General features: G+C 34.1%; 1 protein-coding gene and 1 long non-coding RNA gene across 11 annotated transcripts in view; both read right to left on the bottom strand.

Moving 5' to 3' along the window:
* Nucleotides 1-17,579, bottom strand: part of LOC147843941 (uncharacterized) — a 560,137-nt gene that overhangs the window by 316,581 nt on the left and 225,977 nt on the right. The window lies entirely within an intron of this gene.
* The window catches only part of arhgap20b (Rho GTPase activating protein 20b), a 100,535-nt gene that overhangs the window by 36,661 nt on the left and 46,295 nt on the right, over nt 1-17,579 (bottom strand). For 7 of the 10 annotated variants that reach the window (XM_087253433.1, XM_087253437.1, XM_087253435.1 and 4 more), the window contains 6 exons: nt 15,080-15,217; nt 14,847-14,993; nt 5,349-5,390; nt 5,093-5,183; nt 4,847-4,924; nt 4,459-4,525 (listed from right to left, as the gene is read on the bottom strand). In XM_087253433.1, coding sequence (XP_087109559.1) covers nt 4,459-4,525; nt 4,847-4,924; nt 5,093-5,183; nt 5,349-5,390; nt 14,847-14,993; nt 15,080-15,217 — 563 coding nt within the window. The remainder of the gene's footprint in view (nt 1-4,458; nt 4,526-4,846; nt 4,925-5,092; nt 5,184-5,348; nt 5,391-14,846; nt 14,994-15,079; nt 15,218-17,579) is intronic. The other 3 variants (XM_087253439.1, XM_087253440.1, XM_087253441.1) reach the window with 1 other exon arrangement.

Genomic DNA, 17,579 nt, shown 5'->3' with positions numbered 1-17,579 from the left:
AACGAGTCGTTCATAACGGAGATTCATTCACAAACGAATCGCTCCCTCTGCTAGAATGAGAAGTGAAATCAGGAGAGAAGTGTGTGTTTCAGAACACAGATTAGATCAAATTTACAAGGGGGGAGGATAATACATTTCTATGCACACAAACATATGCTTTTTGTCAGCAATGCCCGTGCAGTCACTTAGCCATCGATTTAGAAAAGTGATGTAAAACTAAACTTTTCGTAATTAAAAAAAATATATTTGCATACTGACCACCGGGTCTGACTCTGGATGGCCACAGTCCTCTACTGGACCTTGGTTCCACATTAATTTCAAAGGAGTGCTACTTGGCACAAAAATAGCAGCTCTATCGATGCATTCCTTTCAATAGACAACAATAGCGTAGACAATATGTAATGTAAATATCTATATAATCACCTAAATAAACCTGAAGCTGATTCATCTAGTTTGTCTACCAATTACAGACCCATTTTCAACCTGTCGTTCATTTTAAAAGCTGACACTAGTACACAATCTATTCATAAATGCAATGCACACTGACCACCTACGTTATCTACATTGTAAAGTGTTGTAGAATCAACTAAAGGTGACTTAGACCCATGGATTGATGCTGAAAATCCAACTCGAACCTTGAATTAATCGAGGCAGTAAAGACCAGACTGTGCGTGAATGTTTGCAGCTGGCATTTGTACAGAATTGTCTCAAGGTCGCCCAGTGCAATATAGAGAAAAAACAAGACAGACAAAGGGATTTCAAGTTCAACAGAGTTTTCTAAAGCTAAACCTCTGTTATTTAAAATGAAGCCTCTCATATCCTGTTGTCTCGTAGAGTAAAGCTTACTTGCATACATAAGACCTGGGGGACTGTGCAAATGCAGACAGTATTTCAGGAGAAAATCCTATACATGGTTTTGTGACTCTCGTTGTAATCAAGTTTGTTTCTATCATGCCTGGGCTTTCATCACAGAGCTGTCAATGTGTGGAGAGAAAAAAAAAAAGAGTTTCATCGTTCATAGCTGAGAATATTTAATGACTGAATCATCGCCCTTGGTGGAGTTCAACCAGTTCTTGGTATAAAAAACAAGTAGTGTATAAAAGTGCGAATTTATATCTGAGTGATACTTGAGTACACCCAAAATAAAAGGTAAAATATTTAAGTCACTTGCAAGAACATAGGGAATGCTTAAGGTTATACCAGAATCTTAAGTCTTAAGTAAAAAAGAATATATCCTAATATAAAATTTTAAACAGAAATATCTCACATTCCCGGTTGTGGAAGAATATTCTCTTCATTATGCATGACATCTGTAGCGGAAACTAGATTAATAGTTAATTCTAGTTCTTTTAAAGTTGGTGAAGCTTTTTTAGGCAATAACAGCAACTGAGAGGTGCACTGAAAAAAAATAATAAATAAAAAGGATTTCACAAAACTGTCAATTTTTAACAATCAAAGCAAGGTTTGTCAGGGGGTTATTTTACCAAAACACTATGATGCGTTTAACTCATGATTTACATAAGTATGCTTCAAAAAAAAAAAGTTTTTCTTAGATTAGACTTTTTGCTGACGTTTTGTTTAGGCATCTTATTCAAGCTATTAAAGTTGCACGCAAAAACAGCAGTTTCTTCTCAGTACTCTTATTTTAATAATAATCCTTTATTATTTATTTTCTATAATGAGGTGTAGCGAAATAAAAATACGTACTGCAAAATTTCAATGGTAACACTTTATTTTGATGGTCTATCAAAATATTAGTAGACTGTCTACTTAATATCTTTTGATTCTGCTCCTTCAACAGACATTTAACGAACTATAAGAAACTTTGCAAGTACACGTTGACTTACACTAACCCTAAGCCCAACCTAAAAGTCTAGTTTTAATCTACTGAGAATTAGTTGTAATGTAGATGCAATGTAACTTAAATTAAACAAACGGACCATCAAAATAAAGTGTGACCATTTCAACTAAATGTAATATGTTTATGCCTCTCTTGAGTTTTCCTCTTTATAAAAAGTTAACTTAAAATATTTCCTTTAAAAATCATTGGGCTGTACTAATTTTTGCACTGTGAACTTTGCACTGTGAACTGTTAAATTAGTTACAGTTTTGTCTTTGGTACTGACTAATTTAATCAAATGTATCTATATGTAATGAGTAAAAATACTCATTTATGCTGGCCACTTTATGACACCTAATCATTTTGGCAAATGGGGACATTCCACCCTAGAGCACTTCAGACTGTTAAACGGAATTGTATTTACTATGAACTGCAATTTATAGAGGTGAAATTTGAAATGTATTTATTAAACAGGAACAATGCTCATTAATCAACGTTAAAACTGATAATAAGCCAGAGTTAGCCACAATGGCTAATTTTTATCTGTTGCCCCCTGCCAGATTTTAAAAGGCAACCTAAAATCCAAAACACACATTTTTACGCAATAACAGTAAAAATACATACGACAAAAAAATTAAACATATAAGAATTTCATAAAAAGTTAGAGAAAAGAATTACACATGATTACAAACTCCATTTGCTTGTAGCAATTTTCCTAACTTTAAAATTAAATGTTGAACAATTTGTAATACCTCTTAAATCAATAGGAATAGAAATGACTGGCTCTTACTGAAGAGACTGACCGTTCAAAAGTCGTACATCTAAACTGCACAGCACTGTCCTCTGGTAATAGATTGTGTTGCTCGACCATTGTTATTTTGGTGTGTCACAAACTCACATAATGGAGGTGAAGCATATCCATTGAAATTTTTAAAAATCATACAAGCATCAGCGGCGAGGCAGTGGCGCAGTAGGTAGTGCTGTTGCCTCACAGCAAGAAGGTCGCTGGTTCGAACCTCAGTTCAGCTGGCGTTTCTGTGTGGAGTTTGCATGTTCTCCCTGCCTTTGCGTGGGTTTCCTCCGGGTGCTCCGGTTTCCCCCACAGTCCAAAGACATGCGGTACAGCTGAATTGGGTAAGCTAAATTGTCAGTAGTGTATGAGTGTGTGTGTATGTTTCCCAGAGATAGGTTGCGGCTGGAAGGACATCCGCTGCGTAAAAATTTGCTGGATAAGTTGGATAAGTTGGATAGTTGTGACCAACTAGTACGACAATATGTAATATGAGGAAAAAAAATCAGCTTTTAGTTTTTTCATGTTTTTTTAATGTTTTTGTTCATCAAGGTGGTGTTTATTAAATGTTAATAAAAACAGTTAAATGGTTAAATATTTATTACAAATTTAAATAACTGCTTTTTCATTGTATGTAGTTTTAAATGAAATCATTACTCCAGTCATTATTGCATTTTTGCTACTGTATTACCATTAACAACAACAACAACAACAACAACAACAACAACAACAATAATAATAATAATAATAATAATAATAATAATAATAAACAGAATGATTTCTGAAGAATAATGTGACAAAGGATGAAGCTAAAAATTCATCATTGAAATCACTGGAATAAATTATTAAATTAAATTAAATCAGTTATTTTGTAGTGCACTAACATTTCTCAATTTTACAATTTGTACTGTATTTTTTGATTGAGTAAATGCAGCCTCGGTGAGCAGAAGCTAATTTTAAATTTTAAATTTTAAATTTTAAATCTTCAACCAAAAACCATACTGACACCATGCATTTTTTAAAGTTGGAAAAGGTTAGATGCTCAGGAAAAACTTTTTTTTTTTTAAAGTGGCAATGTTTTATAACTTACTTTATCTCTCTTAACATCTTGCCTTTCATTTAATAGATGCACTTTCCTTCCTTTTTAATTTATTTATTTCATAGTAATACATTTTTGTTTGTTTTTAACTATTATTCTTTTATACTGTTTAATTGTAAACATTTACTTTCAAAATTGACAATGTGTCTGAACATTGGATTGTGATTGTTGAATCTATTCAGTTGGTTGTAATTTACTCGTTTCCATTTTCCCCCTTAATTATCATCATTAATAATTTTTAGTTTTTTTTCCCTTTTTTTACTCTTCTTCTTTTTTTCTTATTTTTTGTAAAAACAACAACAACAAAGCTAATGATATGAAACTATTTGTACTGAAATGGCATTTATTTTTTTCGCAATGAAAAATTGAAACATAAAAATCCTACTGACCCCAAACTTTTGACCAGTAGTGTATATAATATGTTTAACACAGCTAAAGTTTGCATGTTTGCCTCTGATTATACTCTCAAAGATTTAATAAACACAGATAAAACATGGCCATTAAGCAATAAAACTGTGTGGGTTATTAAACTGAGATTGAAATCTTACACAATTAATCAAACAGCGCTATCTACATACCCATCTAAATTCGGGGAAATATTTGGCCTACTAAGCATGACTAAGCATGACATAATCTCCCAAAACACTCTTTATAGAGACTCACTCATTTTATAGTGTGGGTTAGGCTCACATTTGAATATTTATAAGTAAATGTACGTGTATGTGTTACCAATGAGGGGGTATGTTTCCTCTTCTTTTTCATAATTCACACACAGCTGGTAGTTCGAGACCTCACCCTGCACATAGGAAGTGGTCATTATGTTTTGGAAAGAGACAGGAAACAGGAAGTGGCTATTATCAAACACAGGAAATGCCAGTGGACAAACTTGGCACAATGTAGAGTTACTGGTCATCAAAGAGCAACAGAAAGGCATCCACAACATTACATGTGCTGGTAGTCATATCCACCAAAATACATCACTAATACAACTTACAGGTGCAATAAAAAGTGCGTGAGCCTCTCTCTTTTGGACCAGATGTTTGTGATCGACGGTGCTTTAAAAAGACTAATGTATCATGCACTGCGCTCATGACAAAGGCTGAGCGGCACCACTTACTAGTAGTTTGCACTGCTGTATGATGTACTGAACCACATTTTCAGCAGTTGTGCTCACATCCACAGCCACAGCAACAGTCTTCACATCCAGTAACATGAAAACAAACAACAACATTGACCATCAACTCACGGAAAAGCTTCAGGCTTAAGTACAAGTAAGCTGCTTTTATAAACAAAGACTTGAATTAAGCTTCCCTAGGGCCGGGTGTGGCTCGGGTCCAAATTAGACCAACAGGCACTTGCGTACCGCTGAACTGTTGTCATCAGGCTGGCATATTAGCAGGACATAGAGAAGAATAGCATTTGGCAGGATTCCTTGTCTAGCGTTGCAGGTGTGCCTGAAGAATGAGATATTTCAAACAAACAGCAACAAATGAGAAAGTTACACAAACACAAAAGGAGTCAAACAATATCACAATATGCAGTATCACAGAAGGAATGCTTCCGATTTAAACAGAGTATTTATGATATGTGTGTGAGTCTTTAAATAGTTTTTTCCTTACCAATGAAGAGCACGTAACCACTTCTCTTTTGTTTCTGATGAGCTTAAGTTTAAAAGCACAAGCAGAGAGAGAGATAAAGAAAAAATGTTAGGGTAACACTATAATAACACCATAAATCATCTATCAAGCATTAGCAAATAGTTAAATCATTACCTGTTAAGCATTAACTCCACATTAATTGACGTAAGGAAGCAGTTTATAAATACAGATATCAATGCTGTATTTTTGACTTGTACGCACACTTGTAATGTAATTAATGATTTTATTTCATACTTTATTACTTAATATATGTTCATTACTAAATTTAGAATTGCATTATTTACAAACCATTGGTATTTAAGAGTAGTTGGTGGCTTTTAGAATCATTTAGAAAGTGTAAGTAAATGATTAATAAACTATTGAAATCACTATTTGTATATTTTATTCTTCAGGCATATAGTGATGGTTACTCTGTATGTTATTAAATGCTTTATTAACTCAACTTTATGCAATTTTGTGACATAATCTAAAGTAAGGACTCTTTATGCTTTATAAATCCCTTATAAGTGACAATTAAAGGGTTAGTAAACAATAAATCTTATTTAAAAATTCTTATCTAAAAAAATTCAATTACTGTAAAGTTCAAACATTGCTGAATAACAGGAGTGTCGAAATAAAATTGGAAATAAACACAATTAAATAGAAACTGATGAAACAACAATATAATAATTGAATATATTACGATACAACATTTCAAAGTAATTTAGCGAAGTTTAAATTGCACTTATTTTATTTAAGGTAAGATAGCAAAGATTTATTTTTTCCATTGATAGAGTTTCATTTGTGTATCTTCAAATAAATAATAAACCAATAATGTAGTTTGTGTTCTTTTTCCTGTTTAGAATTTAACTGAGCCTTTATTTGTTATTTATAAGCGTCTTCACTTTAGCTTAGGTCACAAAACTGGATAAGTTGAGTTAATAAAGCATTTATTTACATACAAATTAATTATTACTATGTGCCTGAATAATACGGTATTCATTAATTCATTTATTCATTAATTTATTTTCTTGTCAGCTTCAACTTGTTCAACTTCAACTTTCATTTTCAACTGACCCAGACTCGAACCAGCAACCCAGTGACCTTCTTGCTGTGAGGCGACAGCACTACCTACTACGCCAATGATGCCAATGATACAATAAATGTTAATTTGAATAATTTATTAATCATTTACTAACTTATTCTGGATGATCTTAAAATAGCACCAACTATTCTTAAATACCTAGTTTGTAAATAATGCAATATTAAATGAATCAATGAAAGAAAATTCACTAACAAAGTATGAAAGCACAATTATTAACCCCATTATAAATGTGCTTACTAGTCAAGAATAGAGCATTTTAGCTGTATTTACAAACTGCTTATGATTATAATGTCTAATACTGTAGATATATTGAATTGACTATTTGCTAATGCTTAATAAATGATCCATAGTGTGTAATTATACAGTACTACCAATGTAAGTTTTAGTTTCAGTTTTTCATTTATAAAGTCTTCAACTTTTAAACACTATTAAGATTTCTAGACAGATGCATTTTAAAGGAATACTTCACCAAAAATGTCAATGGTCCCCTAGTTTACTCTTACAGTTTTTCCCAATTGTTTACACACATTTTCTGAAAGCATGCTTCATATTGTCAGAACTTTACACACAAATCATAAAACATGCACACATTGGACAAATCTCAAATTCTCCAGCAAAATGAAACTTTACATTCAAAACTACTGTATGTCATTTCTTCTCAAAATTGTATTTTGTTCATTGCATGAATAGACATTTATAAGAACCAGTTGATGACTGATGTGCTTAACGTAAAACACTATGACCACTTCTTTTCCATTTATCATAATGACTTACTGTAAGCCTTTTTTGTTGTGTTACACTTACTACAGACAGTACATATGCCCATATAAAAGTGCACTGTAAAATATTTCAGAATATTGCTTTTATACAAAACACACAAAAAACAGACAATCTACAAAGTGTTCATCCCAACCAACAAAAAGTTGCACATAAATAATGTGGTCTACATATACCATCAACAGAAGTATTTACAGAATACAATAACAGTAAAATAATAATAATAATAATAATAATAATAATAATAATAATAATAATAATAATAATAATAATAATAATAATAATAATAATAACAACAGCTATGTTGCATCCTCTCTTCTGTTTTGGTCTGGCCACAGCAGCTCATCCACATCACAAGCAACGTTTGCCCTGGCCAAGCAGCGGGGGAAATGTCGCCTAGCATGGCGAATCCAGCCATGAAAAGCATCAACTGCTATATCTCCACATGCATCTTCAATAGCTTGGAGAAGGGGGATTTTGGTCATACACGTTCCACATAGTCAACCAAAGTGGCTTTTGATCAGAGATTCCTCAAATCACTGATTTCTGGTACAGTAGCTGCCAAATGCACAATTTTTTTGATTTTACAAAGATGTGGTTACACAAAATATTCAAATCTTCTTTACAATAAACAGATGGATTCACCCTTTGACCACATCATGGTCGCAGCCAGCCAAAGCCCTTCCAGACAAAACGCCCCCCCCTCCCCACCCCAGTGATGTTCATGGTACATACCATCTTACAAATAACATTTCAATCAAACAAAATACTGACATATAATATATACATGAATATAAATACATATAAATACGGTATAATACAGCCAGCAAATCACAAAAAATAAATAAATAAATAAATGTAAGACAGAGTAGCGCCTAAGTCACTGGGGATCAAAAATTCAAGTTATAGCACATTAATTTCTGCCATTTTAAGATTTTTCTGTCAGTTTCCATGACTCTAAGCTTATTCATTCTAGCTGTAGAAAGCTCTAACATTATTATGCCATGAAACTGAAGTAATCAATACAGACCAAATGCGCATTTCTATATCATGCATTATATGTCAAGTCAGAAGTCAGCCAAGAAGTTGTCAAGAATGTGCATTCACAATTTAATATTAGGAAATATTTTTTATTACAAAGACACATCTATGCGCTTAATAAGGCATCCGTTAACCCACTCGCATCATGAATAAGTTTACAATATACAGTTGAAGTCAGAATTATTAAATAAGTGATTTTTTTCAACACATTTCTGAACATAATAGTTTTAATATCTCATTTCTAATAACTGATTTGAAACAGTGGTGCAGTAGGTAGTGCTCGCCTCACAGCAAGAAGGTCGCTGGGTCGCTAGTTCGAGCCTCGGCTCAGTTGGTGTTTCTGTGTGGAGTTTGCATGTTCTCCCTGCCTTGTGGGTTTTCTCTGGGTGCTCCGGTTTCCCCCACAGTCCAAAAACATGCGGTACAGGTGAATTGGGTAGGCTAAATTGTCCATAGTGTGTGAGTGTGTGTATGTTTGAGTGTGTGGATGTTTCCCCAAGATGGGTTGTGGCTGGAAGGGCATCCGCTGTGTAAAAACTTGCTGGAGTTGGCGGTTCATTCCGCTGTGGCGACCCCAGATTAATAAAGGGACTAAGCCGACAAGAAAATCAATGAACGAATGAATAAAAATAATAATAATAAAGGAGCAGATGAGAGTGATCATGACATGTGGTGAACATTGATCCGCCAGCTGAGTCCAATTGAGAGTTTTTGGAGAAGGCGTCCGAATCTCAATGCGTTGTATTCACTGCGTGTTCAGCGCAAATGTTCGCTAAATGTAGAATCTAATACTGTATACATCATCGCTAAGGAAGCTCGTCTTTACTAAGTTTACACTGAAACTGCAGCTCATAACAAAGAGCGGTATTCACTGGTGTTCATCGCGAGAATCCTCCTCTGCATGCTCATATATTGGTTTGGCTGACTCACCTGCTTTCCACAAACACCGAAAAATTAAGATCAGCTCATAGCGAGACTGAGCATTTAAAATGACACAACCCGAAAACAAAACCTTTAAAGAGTAGAGTATAAAGACTACACTGTAAAAATCCATTATTTTACTTTTTTATTCCGGCAGCTGGGGTGCTGAAAAAAATCATAAATGATGAGCCATTAAGTTACAGACTCATCCATAAAACAGACAGTAAATAACAGAAATTTACCAGAAATTTAAACTTAACAAAATTTATTAATTTAACTTCTGTTATTTTATGTTTTTATGGGTTACTCTATGTTCGGCTGCCAGAAAAAAACATAAATAATGGATTTCTGTTACAGTCTATATAGTATTTAATACTAAAGAGCACATAGATAAAACTTTTCAATAAACAAAACAAAAAAAAAAAAGAACAAAAAAAGACCAGACCAGACTGGCAAGGACAAAACCTGAAGACACTTTTCTGAATACCAGGGCAGAAAGCAACACTCTTCTCATACAATCTTAAAAGCAGGTTTGAGCCTGCATGAACCTGTGCTTGTTGTTTATTATTTTCTTTTGAAAGCAAGTGAATCTGCCATAAAACATAAGTGCAGCCTTTTTATCCTTCACCTCAGCTGGCTTTTCCAGCACCCTCTAAGTGCATTATATCTTCAAAGCACTTCATAATATCACTCAATAATATATACATTTATTTATTTATTTATTTATTTATTTATTTATTTATTTATTTATTTATTTATTTGTTCAGATCTTTTTATTAACATTTTGCTCAATAAAACTTTAAAAAGATTTAAGCAGTATCAGTGTGTGTGTGTGTGTGTGTGTGTGTGTGTGTGTGTGTGTGTGTGTGTGTGTGTGTGTGTGTGTGTGTGTGTGTGTGTGCGTGTGTGTGTGTGCGTGTGTGTGCGTGTGTGTGGTGTGTGATTAGCTACTTCACATCTATTAAAGAATTTATAGTTGGTGAAAATTTAGCTAATCTTGCTTTTGTCCAATGTAGGCGATAGACAACATTAAACTGAATAATTGTTTATCACAGACAAATTGAAGTTGAGTGAATCTTATTTATAATGTCTTGCCAAATTTCCTCTCAGAAAATTAGCTCAAGTTCAATTTTCCGTAGCTGTTTTGACTTTGTTAATGAAATTAGATTAAATAATAAAGAGTAAATCACGCCTACAGTATATTACCTTTGAGAACTGGGTTGGTTTTTAAACTGGTGTCTTATTTATTAATTTATATACTTATTACTTATTTTCTTGCATGCACAGTTATAAGCCAGTATAATAAATATCAGATACATAAAAAATATACTATATATAGAGTTAAAACCAGAAGTTTACATTCACTCTAAAAAAAAAAAGAAAGATAACCATTTTTTTTTAAATGTCTGGTGTTAAATCATACTAAACGCTTACTATTTTAGGTCTGTTAGGATTACCTAAATGATTTACATTTTCTAAATGCCAGAATAATGAGAACAATTTTTTGGGAGAATTTTTTTATTGATTTCTAGACAGTCAAAAGTTTACATACATTTCCTTGGTATTTTTTTAGCTTTTCTTTTAAATTGTATAACTTTGGTCAAATTTTTAGGGTATCCTTCCACAAGCTTCTCACAATAGTTTAAAGGATTTTTGGCCCATTAAACCAGACATAACTGGTGTAACTGAGTCAGATTTGTAGGCTGTCTTCCTCACACAAGCTTTCTCCAACTCTGCCTACAAATTTTCATGGGATTGAGATCAGGGCTTTGTGATGGCCACTCCAAAACATTCGCTCTGTTGTCCTTAAAGCACATTTTAACTAATTAAGCTGTATGCTAAGGGACATGGTCTGTTTGGAAGACCCATTTGTGACCAAGTTTTAATTTACAGGCTGATGTCTGTTGTTGCTTCAGTATTCAATCTTAGTTCCATCAAACAGTCCCAGTGTAATGTAGCAAATTGTAATCTGGCTTTTTTTTTTGATAATTCTGGGTTGTTGATTTTCCCATGTTGTCACATAAGGAAGCAGTGTGCTTGAGATTTTCCTTAAATACTAGTCTACAGTTGTGCCTCCAATTAGCTCAATGTCAATTAGCCAATCAGAAACTTCCAAAACCTTGACACCATCCTTTTCAGAGGCATAATAATCTCTTGTATGTAAACTTTTGACTTTCAAGAAAAGTTATAACAATTTCTCAAAAAACATCTCTCCCGTTATTCTGCTATTAAGCATAACAGAAAAATATGATAATCCTAACTTACCGAGAAGAGAAAAAGTTTAGTCACATTAACATCTGACTTTTTTTTAAATGGTTATGTGCCTTTTTATACGGTGTATGTAAACTTTCAACACTGTATAAACTTTTAACTGTACATACAACTGTATTTCAACTGTATGCGCAACATAAATAATGTAATATTTGGTTCAGGTATAATTTCCTGATGATATGTTTGTACTTCTTTTAATAAAATGTTAATAATTCAAACACCACAAGAAGTTTGAATAGCTATTTCAACTAAATGCTATGCTTTATTGGGACTTTAACAGATACCTTGAGGGCAAAGAATAATATCTCACAGTATGTATTTGTGCATCCTATTGCGGATTCTGAATTTAAAAAATCCTTTCGTGCCCTTTTAAAGCACCTGGATTTGTAAATGAAGAGCATGTGAAATCAATTTGTGCATTTGTGAATGGATGTGCAAATTCCAATGGGAAATGAACATGTTTTGCTCTACTCACTCTAAAGGGCAGAGCTTTCAAAACAGGCACTAATAAACAAGCTAGGCATATTTCCCTCAAAATGTACCTAGTAAATGTAGAAATGAATAACAAAGATGTTTCATTATCTGCATCTGAAACACCATAACAATACCAAGTAGCATTTATCATCACATTCTCTTTTTTTAATTAAACAAATCTCTTATTATTGTTAGTGAAGAGGTTGTAATAACACATGCATATTGTGATTAATTAATAAGATATATTGTGTGTGTTCCCTTTTCACTACACTGAAAAAATGATAAGTTAACTCAAACTGTTTGAGGAAGCCAAGTGTGGCAAACCATTTAAGTTTTGAAACAAAATGGTTTGAGTACTGTAAACTTATATACTGTCACATACACATGTGTTGATATCATCAAACTTTTAGAGTATTAGCAACTTGAACATTTTATGTTCAGTTATTAAATCACTATTAGTTCAATTAACTTAAATTAAGTCCAAACAAATATAAAGCTATACTGAAATAGTTTGAATTCCTTCTAGCATAAGAGTTACCTAAAAAAATATAATTAATTAATTCATAACTCATTCGATTAGAGTTCTGCTTAATATAATAAGTTGATTGGTTACTGTAACTCTTTTTCATTGAGTTAAAGTAACTTTTAGGCTAAACAAACTTTTTGCATTTATTGATTTCTATTGTTAGGCTGTGCCACCATGCCGCCCCATTTTTGCTTTTCAAACTTGCTAAATATTCTGAACAGACAAACATACGAAATGATTTTGGATAGCCAGTCTAAGGAAGGCTTTTGTGAAAAGATTCAGTTGTTCACTTTGATTTAAAACCCCTCAAAAAACAGTGCTCCATTCCCCAAATGCTCTTAAAGGGTGTAAAAAAAGCTTTTGTAATTACATATTCCTTTATGTATTCTAGCCACTCACAAAAGTGAACATGACATTGTAAATTATCGCACTACATTCAGATGCAGATCTCGTATTCATGAGCAAGAGCAGATAAAAGACACAAACCCTTTCCTTCATTTCCTTAAAAAGTGTTTCATCTGTCAAACAAATGCAGATGAGACTTTCAAAACTTTCATCTTACTTTTCCACATTTCCCTCATAATATACTGCTCAAGGGGTGGTCCACTATGATATTATATTTTAAAGTTTAGTTGATGTTGATAGTTTAGCAAAGCCTACGCAAACAAAGTTTGTGGACTACAAAAATACATCAGGGTTAATAAGATCACAAATGCTACAGGTTAAGCGCATTCACGGGGCGTGGCCAGATCATGTTATAGCAAAGAAAGTTAAAATGCCATCGAAATGCTGCTATTTTCACAGAAATTGTTCTTTTTTTATATTTGGCCTTCTAAAGGACACGACACAAAGACAGTGGCGTTTACAGTTTAATTTTAATTACACTGGAGACAATTTAAAAATATATATATAGCTAGTAGTTGACACAGAATTCAGAATCTCTCTCAGTTCAGTGCTGGATTCAACTAAACACTTCAAAGAAGGAGCAGTTCAACCATAATAGATGAAGCTGTGGATTTTAGGCCACAACCTGTGAGTATTTTTATTTGTTCAAATTGATCCATCACATGCGTAGTTTCTAGCGTTAATAGAATGCTCTAGCAAGGACATAAACAAGGATGTAAACAACAGGAAATGCTGTTTGGCACTGCTAACAATTTAGCTACACAAATTTATCTATCCGGCTGTAAACACCCACATTTTTTAATGGCTGTAAACACCCACAATCTTCATCAGCCCTGCAGTGTCTCTTTATGTGGACTGCTTTCTCTGCATTCTAAATCTCAAATAACAAACTCACAAAAGATAAGAGGACGTTTCATATTACTTATACATGATGCTCATGTCCTAAATATGTAAAAGACACTTTTCAGACTTAATTTTACAGAGCAAGCATTTGGTTCAGCTGTGTCCTCTTTATTTTCTGTCTGATCCAGGCTCAAACTGATCCGACTAACAGCTTCTCTGACTGACTGAAGGCTGTTAGAGGCCTGATGCTTTTCCTTGTGGCATGTAGCCATTTTGCGAATCACAGCAAATTATGTTAGCTGACCAATCAGAGGCTGTTGAGAGCAGGTCGTTCGGAGGAACTATGAAATTTGACAGCTGTTTTCATGTTGTATAGAATCAAATTAATATATATATATGTAAAATTAACGTGATTTTTTACAAATAAAGCTTAAGCACACATTGCTTTACATTTAAGTACACAACCAAGCTTTAAAAATACACTCTGGACCACCCCTTAAAAAAGAAGAAACTCTGAACTTAACTCAACTTCCTTTTACCACTACATCATTTTCGCACTACGCCATATATAGTTTTGAACACAATATACATTAGAGGAATCAAAAGGTCACTACTTCACTCTGTCTGATATTAAATTACTTACAGCATTCTCAGTGTTGTCAGTCTTATAATTGATGGCAAATTAATTTCCGGGGTTTTGACCTACTCTCAATATACACATGAATATGTCTACTGAAAATGTTATTCTTTTTATTCTTATTTATTATTTTAATCCTGTAATTGGTGGTATATTGTGTGTTCTACCTTGTGTTGGTTTTGACATGTATAACAGTATAACTGCTAAACAGTATAAAAGAAAACATAATTAGCTCTGTGAAGAACAGAGTCGTGCTGAGCTTGGAAGAGTGTGTGTCCATGTATATTTATGCCAGAAAATGTGATCTTTATATGAGAATTTGCTGCCCCTCATCACTGTGTTTTATGATCAAATCAGTAGCAGTGTGGGTGGATCTCAATTCTTTTTCCTCAGCACATCTGAAATTCGTAGAAAAATCTCATGAAAAAACATCAGTCTGGTCTGCTATTTCAGATTTTACAAGAGTTTTTCAAACCCTACCTGAAAGTGACAACATAATTGGTGGTCGGCCAGCCAATCACGAACGAATTCTTGGAGGTGAGCTTCCTGTCTGTAACGCAGTGGATACAGGATGCCAGCCATATGTCTGAGAGACTAACCTGAGCCTTCAGTTTTAGATACAGGGACCTGAAACAAGCAATACACACAACGCACCCTTAGCGAATTCAAACACATGAGAACACATACTCACACCCACTGATACATTTACATACTTAGTTTTGGCGATGATAAGAGAATCTGTGAAAAGCAGCAGAAGTCTCTCTTTTGACTGCAAGCTGCTTGTAAGGTGAGCGTGGGCTTCCATCAACAGTACTGCATCTTGGGATATTTTGCATGGCCCATGGTCATTGCTGTTGAAAAAGTGGGAGGTTAAAATCACAACGCATTGAGGATAACATTCATTCATTTTCATCATATTGAAATGTTTAACAATCAGGGACCTGGCAACTTCAAGGCTCAGCTAATAAGTCTAGGGAATAAAAGAAAAAGACCACTTTAGAATTATGTTGGTTTCTTTGGATATGCCATTAATAGATACATCTTTTGTGTATAAGACTAATTTTTGCTCTAAAAGTACTAATAATGTGTCTTCAGTATTTCACATAAGAATACGAAAATTCAGAAAACGGGCTAATAACTTTGTCTTAAAAATGGCTTTTAAAAAATTCAAAACTGCTTTTATTCTTGCCAAATTAAACAAATAAGACTTTCTCCAGAAGAAAAAATATTGTCAGACATACTGTAAAAAGTTCCTTGCTGTTTTAAACATAATTTGGGAAATATTTAAAAAAGACAAAGAAAATTCAAAGGGGGGCTAGTAATTCTATATATATATATATGAATGTTACAGCAGGCAGAAATGAGAAGGAAGAATAAAGCCCCTTACTTTGATGACATCAACATATATGCAGCCATAGGACATACTGTTACTGCTCTCTCACCATGGTCTGTTGCAAACTTTATCAGCTCTTTTTCGGTCTCTTATACAGTTCATTAACTACAGTGGGTTTCTTAGCCATAACTTTGTTGTAACTTCCATTCAAGTTTAATCAGAACACTGCGCTGGTCATTTCATTAATTCACTGTTTTCATCTTTAACGAATTCATTTTGCTGCCCTGCAACAATTTTAGGCCAAAAAATATCTATATAATCATTATTTTTTGCTCTGTTTTGCCAAAAAAAAAAAAAGAGGTAATTTAAACTTTTTCAAGTTGGATTTTTTACAGTGTGTGTGTGTGTGACAAGGCCTCATCACATTAAAATTGATGGTTGATGCGACAAAGGGCACAGAGAAGAAACCACATGTTGCTGAAGGAGCTTCTGATTAACATTTTACATTCACTCTGCCATGTAGCTTTATAAGAGGCCCAACTTCTCCCAAACCAAGATATTTACTTCTCCACTTTTGGCTATCTATGTTTCCATCCAAAAACACAAATTAAACTCATGTGCAAAAAACTGGAATATCACATAAAACATATACAGATAAAGCATAAAGTGCGCCCCAAATCGCATACTTATGCACTATTCTACGCCGTTTTACAGTATAAATAGTGTAAGTAGAGTGTTCACACAATACTCCCAAAAAAATAATAAAAATCACACTTTAATTACCCCGGATGATGCACTTATTTAACCGTTAAAATTAAGCGTAGAATGATGGACACTTCATAGCTTTGCTCACATAGTGGAAGGGGCAGAGCTGTCAGGCATTGATGTTGGATTACATGGCTTATTTTGAATCATGAAAGCAAACTTCTCCTATGAGAGTGATAATACTGCCTCCAGTAAGTATTATTTGGTAGTTTGGTCATTTATTTACAGTAGCTAATTTGGAAACCGTCAAACGTCATACCGGAAATAGTTTGAATTTCCATTTAGTAAAAAAAAACTGTGTTCCATTTGGAACGACATACATATACTATGCTGTTGTGTTGAGTGTGCATAAGTACATAGTGCATTACTGCATAGTGTATAGTGTGCCATTTGGGACACAGCTATTGTTTCCAAATAGAACAAAATTGTCACTTCATAATAAACTGGTGCCAAATAATAAAAATAAATAAATTGGCTGCCTTAAGAGAGGCTACTGTGGGCCTTTTTTCTTACATAATAAATTGCATGCACCTCAGAAGGCAAAATGCAATGAATACAGCCATAACTGGCTCTTGAAGGCATGAGACCTCTCTTAAAGAGCCCATATTATACATGAAATAGGGTCATATCCTGGTTGTAAGGGTCTCCAACAACAGTCTAATATGCATGCAAGGTCAAAAAACACTTTCATGGTCTTATAATCTGCATTTATTTTTACCTAATTATCCCAGCGACTCCTGTATGAATCGTCCAGTGATTCATTTGTTCCCAAACCCCTCCTTAGCGCGGAGCTAATCTGCGCTGATTGGACCGATGACAGTCTGTCGCGATTGGTCGACTGCCTTCAGTCAGAGAGGGAAATGGCCAATAGCTAATCAGCAATTTAAAAAGTAATCACAGTTCATACACGCTCGATAGTATAGACGTGGATTTTAGCTGCCACACTATGGCGAGTGGATAGTGCCACGGATAACCGAACGAAGGAGACAGTCGTGTACTCGCCATACCACACACACACAAAAACACACACACACCTCCGGATGACAACGCTCCCGCTTCCGCCCGCACCCGCCAGGTTTTAGCCTGAGAACCCGCTCCGTTTTCTGCCCGCCGCG

Source organism: Danio rerio, chromosome 5 (genome assembly GCF_052040795.2).
Source record: "Danio rerio strain M-AB ecotype USA chromosome 5, GRCz13ab, whole genome shotgun sequence".
NCBI lineage: Eukaryota > Metazoa > Chordata > Actinopteri > Cypriniformes > Danionidae > Danio > Danio rerio.
This window is presented reverse-complemented; position numbering and strand designations above follow the sequence as displayed.